Source organism: Siphateles boraxobius, unplaced genomic scaffold (genome assembly GCF_051911475.1).
Source record: "Siphateles boraxobius isolate OS27281-9 unplaced genomic scaffold, OSU_SipBor_1 22, whole genome shotgun sequence".
Classification (NCBI taxonomy): Eukaryota; Metazoa; Chordata; class Actinopteri; order Cypriniformes; family Leuciscidae; genus Siphateles; species Siphateles boraxobius.
Window position 1 is genome coordinate 343,252 of NW_027508833.1, and position 11,749 is coordinate 355,000.

General features: G+C 38.6%; 1 protein-coding gene across 9 annotated transcripts in view; it reads right to left on the minus strand.

Moving 5' to 3' along the window:
- plcb2 (phospholipase C, beta 2) overlaps nt 1-11,749 on the minus strand; it is a 60,956-nt gene that overhangs the window by 40,308 nt on the left and 8,899 nt on the right. For all 9 annotated transcript variants that reach the window (XM_077238275.1, XM_077238277.1, XM_077238274.1 and 6 more), the window contains 4 exons: nt 10,249-10,395; nt 6,968-7,125; nt 5,685-5,767; nt 5,502-5,586 (listed from right to left, as the gene is read on the minus strand). In XM_077238275.1, coding sequence (XP_077094390.1) covers nt 5,502-5,586; nt 5,685-5,767; nt 6,968-7,125; nt 10,249-10,395 — 473 coding nt within the window. The remainder of the gene's footprint in view (nt 1-5,501; nt 5,587-5,684; nt 5,768-6,967; nt 7,126-10,248; nt 10,396-11,749) is intronic.

Consider the following 11,749-nt stretch of genomic DNA (forward strand, 5'->3'; position numbering starts at 1 on the left):
CACTTTATTTTACAGTGTGTTACATGTAGTTACTATAGTAAACAAACTGTGCATAATTACATGCAACAAACTCTATAGTAAGTAATAAAAGTTAATTATTATTACTCAATTAAATGTATAATTTCACTGTAACACGGTGTCATTCACCACTCAGCGTTCACTCTCACCTGAGTACTGATCACAAGCACCTTTTCCCAATCAGCAGTCATTATCCAGCACTATAAAACCCATCTCTCAACAGCACTCCAGCATCAAGCCTCGAATAGGACAGACCTTACCTACCTGCTTGTCACTTCGTCTTCATGACCCGTTCCAAGTTCACGAAGAGAAGTATACTTATCTGAAGAGTGTTAACCCCTGTGTCTCTGTTGATCTTCTTACAGATCCGCCAAGTGATTCCTGATCTGAGCTCCCAACTCCTGTGTATTCTCTGAGACTCTGTTCCCATCCAATTCGTCTGTATCAGCGAGGAAGAAGACCAAGTATTAAACTCTTTGCCTACTACAATACAACCTAGTGTACCGCGGATACTCATCTGCTCACCTTCTATGCATCGTGTGATCGTCACCAACTTTACCACTGTTACACCTAATGACTCATCTTGCACTTAACCATTGTAAATAAACACAGTGCTTGGATTAATTTACCTAGTCTCCGAGTGTGTATCCTGACAGAAGGCTTGACCAGTGCCGTCATGAATCCAACACAACTGGAAACCGCTCCAACACTGAGCACAGCGAGTCACTCCAGCGCTTCCGCAACATCCACTCCTTCACTGATGTATGTTGCTAGCCCAGTCTCTAGACCAGTGCCCTTCTCTAGTAGGGCGGAAGATTGCAATGGTTGTCTGCTTCAATGTTCGCTGGCCATGGAACAGCTAGCACATCAATATTCCACGGAAAGATCCAAGATATCTTTTATTGTTCAACAATTATCAGGGCCAGCTCTAAGATGGGCAGAAACCCTCTGGTTCCAGGAAAGTCCAGTTACGGAATCTTTACAGAATTTTATAGTACATTTTAAAGAAGTGTTCGGCCGGCCAGTGGGAGATTCCTCCGTCAGCGATCAACTCCTGCAACTTCGACAAGGTAAAGATTCAGTGTCCGAGTATTCGTTAAAATTCAGAACCCTGGCCTCAGCTAGTGGGTGGAACGAGAAAGCACTCATCACAGTTTTTCGAAGGGGACTTAATCCTGCGCTCCGTCTACAACTAGTCATTTATGATGACAACATGGGGTTGTTACCGTGATGTTCCGAACCAAGTTTCCACACCTCATATGAATCTCACTGGTCAAGTGGTAACACATGGGGTGGAGCCAATGGAGCAATGGTGCAAATGGAAACTAGCAGATTATCCCAAGCAGAGAGAAAACGTCGCTATGAACTCAAGCTATGTTTATATTGTGGAAATCCAGGCCATTTCCTACGATTGTGTCTATCTCGTCCTCCTCGTTTGATGGTGAGTTCGATTTTAAATACCCCCTCCGTTTCCTCCCCACTCACGATCTCAGTGACATTAAGGTCTCCCAGTTTTAATGTTTCAGTCTCTGCCATTATTGATTCCGGGTCCGCAGGGGACTTCATCTCAGGAGAATTACCTTCCAGACTCAAGCTCAAGAGGATCAACACTCCAAAGCCCTACTCCATCCACGCCACAACTGGAGAGATCATCAATAAGGGGTATGTCAACTACCAAATCGAACCAGTTACCTTGTGTGTAGAGGGGGACCATCGGGAGTGTTAATTATCCTTTTATTCTTGAAAATTGTCAGACTGACATTATCCTAGGTCGTCCGTGGCTGATTCGACATCAACCTGAGATCGACTGGAAGACGGGTAAAATCATTCGCTGGGGTTACAAGTGCTGCTTCACATTCTTCAATGATCGTCCTCAAATCGCAGATGAATTATCTAAATCAGCCCACGTGAATTCTACCTCCATCGAAAGTCCCAACGAGAAACTTTAAGTGGTCACACCACCCTGTTATTCGTCCTTTGCCGACGTGTTTAGCCCTGTAGAGGCCTCCAAACTACCTCCACATAGACCCTGGGACTGCGCTATTGAGTTAATGCCGGGAGAATCTGTTCCCAGAGGTCGAATATACTCCTTATCCATTCCAGAACAAGAAGCCATGCAGAAATATGTCCAAGAGGCCCTACAACAGGGGTGCATTCGACCTTCTACTTCGCCTGCAGCTGCCAGTTTCTTTTTTGTCCCTAGTAAGGATGGAGGATTAAGACCTTGTATAGATTATCAAGCCCCCAATAAGATCACGGTTAAGTTCAGGTACCCCCTCCCGCTTGTGCCTTCCGCTCTAGAACAGCTCAGAGAGGCTACCATGTTTACCAAGCTAGACTTGAGGAGCGCCTACAACCTGATCAGAATTCGGGAAGGTGATGAGTGGAAAACAGCGTTCATAACACCAGCTGGGCACTACGAGTATCTGGTTATGCCTTATGGGCTGGTAAATGCTCCCTCAGTCTTCCAGAGTTTCATGGATGAGGTGCTTCGAGACTTCTTGAATCATTTCGTACTAGTCTATATCGATGATATACTCATTTTCTCCAAGAATCCCTCAAATCATCAACACAACGTCTCTCAGGTGCTCCAACGACTTCGGGAATTCTCACTGTTCCTCAAGGCGGAGAAGTGCACATTTTATCAAGAGTCTGTCGACTTCCTGGGATATCATCTGAGCAAGAGAGGGGTGGATATGGATGATAGGAAGATCAATGCAATCACCATATGGCCTGTTCCTATATCTGTGAAGGAGTTACAAAGATTTCTTGGCTTTGCGAACTTCTATCGTCGATTCATTGACAAGTATAGTATGATGACAGCCCCATTGACCTCTCTCCTGAAAGGAAAACCCAAAACCCTCAGTTAGAATCCAGAGACCCAAGAGACATTCAATACCCTGAAGACTGCTTTTACAACTGCCCTGTTACTCTGTCATCCAAACCCCGATAGAGTATTCATCCTAGAAGTCGATGCATCGACTACAGGAGTCAGAGCCATACTCTCACAATATCAAGAAAACTCAACCAAACCCATGCCTTGTGCTTTCTTCTCGAAGAAGTTGTCCTCTGCAGAGAAAAATTATGACATTGGAAATCGAGAACTTTTAGCTGTCAAACTTGCACTTGAGGAATGGAGACATTGTTTAGAGGGGGCCCGACACCCGTTCATAGTGTTAACTGACCATAAGAACTTGCAATATCTGAAGGAAGCAAAGAGATTAAATCCTCATCAAGCCAGATGGGGCTTGTTTTTTACCCGCTTCCATTTCACAATCTCTTATCGTCCCTGGTCAAGGAACACTAGAGCGGATGCCTTGTCACGACTCCATTCCCCAAAAGAAGTTACTGACGAACCTGAAACCATTCTCCCTGACAAGATATTTGTCAATCCCATTCAATGGGACCTAAACAACCAGCTCCAGGAGGCATCACAAGGTCTACCTACCCCTCCTGAATGTCCTTCCGGAGACGACTTATGTTCCTGAAGCCTTCCGCACGGCTTTAATCTCCTCTGCTCATTCCTCAGTAGGGACTGGCCATCCCGGGACTACTAAGACATGGGCATCGATCCAGCAAAAGTATTGGTGGCCAGGTATGCTCCAAGAGGTTAAAGAGTTCATCCAAGGTTGCCAACTTTGCGCCATAACCAAGGTTCCTCGACATTTACCCTCAGGAAAACTGTTACCACTACCCATTCCACAGCGCCCCTGGTCACACCTCGGAGTAGTCTTCGTCACCGATCTACCACCCTCTGAAGGAAATACATGATCCTCGTTGCTATCGACAGATTCTCTAAAGCCTGCAAACTTATTCCCTTCAAGGGTCTTGCCAAAGCCTTTAACACAGCAGAATTACTCTTTGAACATGTATTCCGAAACTTTGGGGCCATGTCAGGGACCAATCAAGCTCGATCCCATTCACCACTCAGCGTTCACTCTCACCTGAGTACTGATCACAAGCACCTGTTCCCAATCAGCAGTTATTATCCAGCACTATAAAACCCATCTCACAACAGCACTCCAGCATCAAGCCTCGAATAGGACAGACCACTTACCTGCTTGTCACCTTGTCTTTATGACCCGTTCCAAGTTCACGAAGAGAAGTATACTTATCTGAAGAGTGTTAAACCCTGTGCCTCTGTTGATCTTCTTACAGATCCGCCAAGTGATTCCTGATCTAAGCTCCCAGCTCCTGTGTATTCTCTGAGACTCTGTTCCCATCCGATTCGTCTGTATCTGCGAGGAAGAAGACCAAGTATTAAACTCTTTGCCTACTACAATACAACCTAGTGTACCGCGGATACTCATCTGCTCACCTTCTATGCATCGTGTGATCGTCACCAACTTTACCACTGTTTCACCTAATGACTCATCTTGGACTTAACCATTGTAAATAAACACTGTGCTTGGATTAACTTACCTAGTCTCCGAGTGTGTATCCTGACACACGGACACCTTAAAATTAAGGGTTACACTTTATTTTAAGGTGTCATTGTTGCAGTGCATTTATATATTTAAGTACTGAGTAATATTAAGCAACGACATGTACTATAGGGTTAGGGTAGGATTAGGATTTGGTTGAGGGTTAGTTGCATGTAATTATGCATAATTTAATGTTACTACTATGGTAAGTACATGTAACATGTAACAAGGACACTGTAAAATAAAGATTACCAAATTAAGTGAAACCCACTTTAGTTTAATCCATTTAAAACAATGCAATGCATTTGTTAAAATGTTTATTCATCTTTGTTGTTAATGTTAGTAAATAAAAATTAAAGCTGGTCATCATTAGTTCATGTCACCTCAGGTCCATTAAAAATTAACAGATATAGAATTATATAGTAAATTAACATTAACTCAAAATAATAAACGCTTTAGAAGTATTTTTTATTGTTAGTTCATGTTAACTAATGTAATTTACTAATGCTAGCAAATAAAATCTTAGTGTAAAGTCTTACTGGTTTATTTTAGTTCATCTAACTGGTCACCGTTTATTTCTATTTTATTTTATTTTACTTACTTTAATATTACTATTTATATCAGTTTTAATCAAAGTTTCTTCACTAATCACTAGTCATGTGGTGTAACAAATGACATTTTGAAATATTTATTTTTGTTTTTGCAAATATTCAATGTAGACTCTCAATCAATTTAGGCTCATAAAAGTTGTGCTCATAAAAATATGCTAGAAACAGAAATGTGTTTAATCATGTTAGCAAAATTAAATTATGCTAGCAACATAATCCATGCTAGCAACATACTAAATCATGTTAGCAAAAAGTTAATAAAATATGCTAGAAACAGAAATGTGTTTAATCATGTTAGCAAAATTAAATTATGCTAGCAACATAATCCATGCCAGCAACATACTAAATCATGTTAGCAATGTGTTAAATCATGCAAGAGACATGCTAGCAATGTGCTAAATATGTCAGAAGTCTTTGAACCCAACAAAACCGTTTCCACATTTGAACTCACAGGATATTTGTCTAGTAAATCAACGAGCAGAGCGTCTCCAAAGATAGTTCTGCAGTAGTTTGCCATCTTCTCCTGCTGCTTCACTCTGAAACAAATATAAGAGCCCGTTTATATCACATCATCAAACCCACGGAACGAGAAATAAAATCTGTTTATGAATTAAATATCATGGACGTGTCTTACGAATCAACGTGGTTCTCAAAGGAAAGCACAACAGGATACTTGGATGTTTTGAAGGCACTCTCAGCGATCGCTTCAATCACGTCCTGTCATGAAGAAAGAACATATTCGAGAAATTTCTTTCTTTACCTTTGTGAAATAGAAGTGTACTTAATCATATTGAATGTGCACTTGTAGTGCACTTCACATCTTGAAAGTATATTTCCACTTCGTCAGTCACTACGAGTAAGTCTGGACTGACGAATGCTTGCGAGAGCCTGTCTACTTCGAGTGAAACTAAACAAGCCAATGCACATTGGGATGCGATAAATGCACAATTAATTGTGATAATTACTGATCAGCTGGTGCAATTATCGAAACCCAATGTGCATTGGCTCGTTTAGTTTCACTCGAAGTAGATAAGCTCTCGCAAGCGATCCCCATTCGTCAGTCTAGACTTACGTCTCCATTACCATACGTAACCGAGACCTTTTTATAAAAACTGCACTTGCAGTAATATTTTGATGAAATAAAAGTTAACTCCTAAAAGTTGAGATTTCACTTTCATGACTACACACTTAAATACATTTTCTGTTAAAGTTTGTTTTAATAATCTTTTGTCATGCTTTAAAGTACACGGTTACTACTAAAAACATAAACTACTAAAACTACATAAACTACGGGTACTAAAAAACATTTACTACTAAACATACTAAAGTATTTGATTGTAATTTACTAGAGCTAATTCAATATTCAAATTTACAGTTAATATATTTGAAATGTACTAAATTGCAACTTCATCATAACAAATAAGTCATTACTAATGAATTTAAATACAATACATGCATTGTAATAGAACTGACATTAAAGTATGATTTATTTTACCATATTTCAAAGACAATAGAATTAATTATGAAATTACACATAAAGATGTAATTAATTCCAATCTAATGGGCCTTAATTAAGCACTCATACGCTCAAATAACTGCATTTAACATAAATTTAAACTATAATTAATTTTCATTTAGCTAATTAAAACTAGCATGCAGTAAAGGGCCAGAACACATTACACTCAGTTCAAACTTAAGTATATTATTTTACATAATAATTGTCTTTTTACAATTATGCTAAAGTGTACTTTTTCATAAGATCATCTAGGTTTTGATTCAGTAAATCGAAGTGATTAATAATCTGGTGTAAAGTTGAAGTTATCGCAAGACCTGCTTTGGATTTTCACACTCATTATATAATGAGCCTCCACTGTGCATCCCTTAATGACAGCGAGAGCTCTGATTGGACGAACGGACCTTGAACAGGATCTCGGTTGTCATGGTGAAGCCGTGTGTGATGATTGGCTCTTCATCGGGTGGTTTGCCCTTCCAGCAGTCGAGCTCCAGACAGCGGCAGCCGGCGAGGAGACACTGGCGATACATCTCCGGGGACGAGACGCCCGTCAGCTGCCCGGCTGAGGGAACATTCGCATTAAAAACTCTAGAAGTGTTTAACGCTCTGGGGTCTGAGGTGTTTTTGGGCCCTGAGATTTGTGCTTATTTCTGTTGCTTATAACATTTTCATGGATAAAGTCTGGTTGCACTGTATTCTATGGAAGCTTGTTTCCGCCACAGAATAAAAAATAAAAAAGGTAAATGCTTCTTTTTATCTCCAATTCTGACTTTTTTTCTCAATTGCGAATTTACAGAATTGCATTTCTCACAATTGCGTGATAAAAACTCAGAATTGTGAGTTGTAAAGTCAGAATTGCATGATGCAAAAGGCCCAATTGCGATAAAATGTTCTTTTTTTCTCAGAATTGCATGTTTATATCTCGCAATTGTGACTTTATAACACGCAATTGCGAGTTTATATCTCACAATTCGGACTTTATAACATGCAATTGCGAGTTTATATCTCACAATTCTGACTTTATAACATGCAATTGGGAGACATAAAATCAGAATTGCATGATAAAAGTCGGAATTGCGTGTTATAAAGTCAGATCTGCGAGATACAGTATAAACTCGCAATTGCGAGAAAAAAGTCAGAATTGCAAGTTTATTTCTCGCAATTGTGAGTTTATATCACGCAATTCTGACTTTATAACACGCAATTGCGACTTTATATTACACAATTCTGACTTTATATTTCGCAATTCTAAATAAAGTCAAATATGAATAATAGCATCATCAATTATCGTTTAAATCATTTTATTTGATTTAATTATAGTTTTTTCTGTGATGGAGGCCTATGTAAAAGTTTGTATTTTTGAATGAGCTGAAAAATGACGTTTATGCGTTATTGAAATAAGGCCGATATGAAACATTATTGTTTAGCACATAAACATCTACATTTGAGCAGATATTCACTATGTTACTTTTAAATTGTAGCCTACTGTGTTTTATATAATAGAGCATAAAACATCCTTGTGTCGTAAAACATTCAGATTTAGACCGTTAGCATTGAAAGGTCGCCAACCTGCCTATTTCATATTTCAACATGTTTCCTTTGATTTCACACATTTTAGTGTAGCAATAGTTCAACTAGTAAAATGAGTACAAGTTTCTGTAACAATAACACTTTAGCTAATGCCAGTGAGAATAAAAGTGACTTACTCGTCAGAAATTATATCCTCTGCTGGATCAATCGTGTATTTCATCTTCTGTGGTAAATTCAAGGCTTTATTTATGACGGGAGTTTACGATCGTATGAATAGTCTGCTTATGGACTAAAAAATCATGGGTTATTTTTTCAACCCAAATCTTGAGCTGAGCCTTTTAGGTCATTTTCTTTTCAGTGTTTGGGTAGTTTTTGTGTTACCCAGCACCTGGGTAAGAAGTAACAACCCAGGGGTTGAGTTATTAATGCCACCTCTTCAGGAGAGAGCAGTGCAGCTCTGTAAAAAATGTGTATGTCTCCGGTAAAATGCATGTTTGTGCACACTTTATTTTATCGGGGGTGGTGATGGCGCAGTGGATAAGACACATGCCTTTGGTGTGAGAGACCCGGGTTCGAATCCACTGTGAGACACCAATGTGTCCCTGAGCAAGACACTTAACCCCTAGTTGCTCCAGAGGCGTGCGACCTCTGAAATAGAGCAATTGTAAGTCGCTTTGGATAAAAGCGTCAGCTAAATGAGTAAATGTTATCTATAAATTCGTTATTGTGCTGTACATCGTTTAATTTTATGCAAAGCAACGTACAGGAGCCTGATGTGAGTCACACACACAAGTGTCGCGTCGGTCTTTTCATGTGAAGGAAAAACAGGCAATGAGCTCAGACAGAGGATCTTTGTTTTTGAGCTTTCAAGCTTTCTAAAGACATATGTCTATATCTGTGTGGCAAGTAATCGCTGAGTTTCGGTTCATTTTTGTGACGCGTTTCAGAAAGAAGTTCTCAGAGACTGGGACGGCAGAAAGCGCACCCTGTTTGTTTTCTTTATTTTACAGTTTTGTTTATATTGTGAGTGTATACAAATAAAAATAGACCCTTTATAGTTTCGAATGATGTATCACACTCATTTCGGTATGATTATTTTATTTTATTTTAAAGGGGTCGTTCAGGATTTTGGTCATCGGACCTCATTTCCAAGTTAGCCTGGGTGTTATTTATCAGTGGAGACAGTTTTCAAAAAAAATGTATCCAGTCCTTCCAGTTGCATAGTTCGCCGGTGCTAGGCTAGCGCGAGTCAACGGTATCTGCTAGCCTGCCATTAAAAACAGTTTTACCCACTCCACAGTACACCGAACGCAAATAAATTATAACGCCAGCCTATCGATGTAAATGTCTGTTGAGAGAATAATGTTAGAAATCAAATTACCCTTTCATCGCATTGCAATAGTTATACTTTGTTCCCTGTATTTATTAGCACAGTCTACAGCAGCGGCGGAGTGATATTAAGTTACCTAGGCAACCGAGAGAGCCGGTCCACATTACAATCACACAAGTGTATTTCCCTGCCGCTGACACTCATCACTACAGAAGCAGAGTATATCACCATGTTGCCAATTCCTCCATTTACAATCGAATGTTTCAATATCGTTGTTCAAGACTACTACTAGCTAGCTAGACGTCTCGACTGTAGTGCGCTTCTGTTCTGTGTTTTCTTTTCGGCGCATTACTACTAACCGGAGCAAAGTAAACTTCCGCCGCTGCTGAGAAACTAGTTCCTGTAAATGTAATGTGATCATTGAGATGCAAGAGTAGTTTGATTTCTAACATTATTCTCTCAACAGACATTTACATCGATAGTATGGCGTTATAATTTATTTGCGTTCGGTGTACTGTGGAGTGGGTAAAACTGTTTTTAATGGCAGGCTAGCAGATACCGATGACTCGCGCTAGCCTAGCACCGGCGAACTATGCAACTGGAAGGACTGGATGAAAATTTTTGAAAACTGTCTCCACTGATAAATAACACCCAGGCTAACTTGGAAATGAGGTCCGATGTCCAAAATCCTGAATTACCCCTTTAAATTCTTTTCGGGAAATAATGCAAGTGTTGGAGGCGGAGCTTCTCCCGACCCCACAGGGTTGAAGGAGGGTTGAATAACTCGAGAACGAGTCAGAAAAGAAGAAAGGAGAGCGGTGTTACCTGTGAGATAGGTGTTGTGGGAGGATTTCACGAAGTAATGTGGGAGAGGTTGGGTCATGTCGTGACTCTGGGCCAGTTTGTCCTGCTTCACCACTGATGTTTCAGATCCCATCAGATAAAACATCAAACCTTCGGGAGAAATCTGACCTGCAGCAGAACAACGTTATGTTTACCCTCACACAAGCGATGTTTAACCAAGATCTACAATCCTCTTGTGTTATCTACTGACATGATCTAAAGTTGTGCCCTCAAAAAAATTAAATTTTGCCTCTCGTTAAATTTAATTAAATAAAATAAGCAAAAGTAACACGATTGTTTAATATTTTGTCACAACTTTATTTAATTGTGTTCAATCAACCTAATATATTTAAAACTGAAGTTTTTAATTTGTGTAAAAACTACATGAATCATTTTTGTTGACAACTAACTGGGCAGTGGATCTGTATAGTTCCCAGCATGCTTTGCAAGGGACTGCATTAGGAGGGTAAATTTAGGGATTTATTTATTTTATTTTATGTGTTTTTCAGTAAATGGAAAGATGTTGTTAGTTCATTTTAGTATTTAATGTTCAGTTATGTTAGAAACTTAGAGGACTTTCTGTAATGTTTTTGAATTTTGTCGTTACCATTATACAGAAGAGTGACGACTGTGTTTAGGCTGTGGGCGCTCAGTGTACACTACATATGCATTAAACCTCACTCACAGACCTGTCATATCTCATAATACTATGTAAAAGTTGTTTCAATTAAATTGAATGCAAGTAGCTTTTATCATTGGAAGTAACTGTAGAGTCAAATTAGCTTAAATTATAATGTTGGCGATTTTAGGCAGAACAAAAATTAAATCTAGTTAACTTGACAAAACTTTATCTAGTAGGAATGACACAATTTTTTTGAGTAGTCTTGACTAAATTAATTTAAGTTCATTCAACAAGATTACAACAAATCATTTCAAACAAATTAGATTTTGTTGGAAAAATTTTATTCAATTTCGTGGAAATGTTTTCCTTAATTTAATTAAGTTCGTTCAACAGCTTATTTTTTTGAGTTTGAATTTCGTGGGATTAGAACCTAGCAGTGTTATTTTAGTACCATTGAGATCCTATTATAATTTTATTAATATTTTAAATGTTTATATTTTTCATTTCATCTTCATTTCAGTTAAAGATTTTGTAAATTTGCTAACTTTTATAAATGTGTCTAGATATTTTTTAATATTAGGCGTAATTCTTATTTCAGTTTGAGATATTTTTAGTTAGGAATGCATCGGAATGAAAATTTGGGCCGAAACCGAAAATAAATAACAAATTAATAATCAATTACTTAATCAAACTTATTAATACTCATCACTAATAATAACTAATAATACTTAGTAACTGTATATAATGTATCAAATAATAATAACTGTATAAAATAATAGTTAAAACTGAGTTGCACAAACATTTAAATTGTTTTTATATCAACTTTTCAACAACAATTGTTTCTACCCCAGTTTGTTGGTG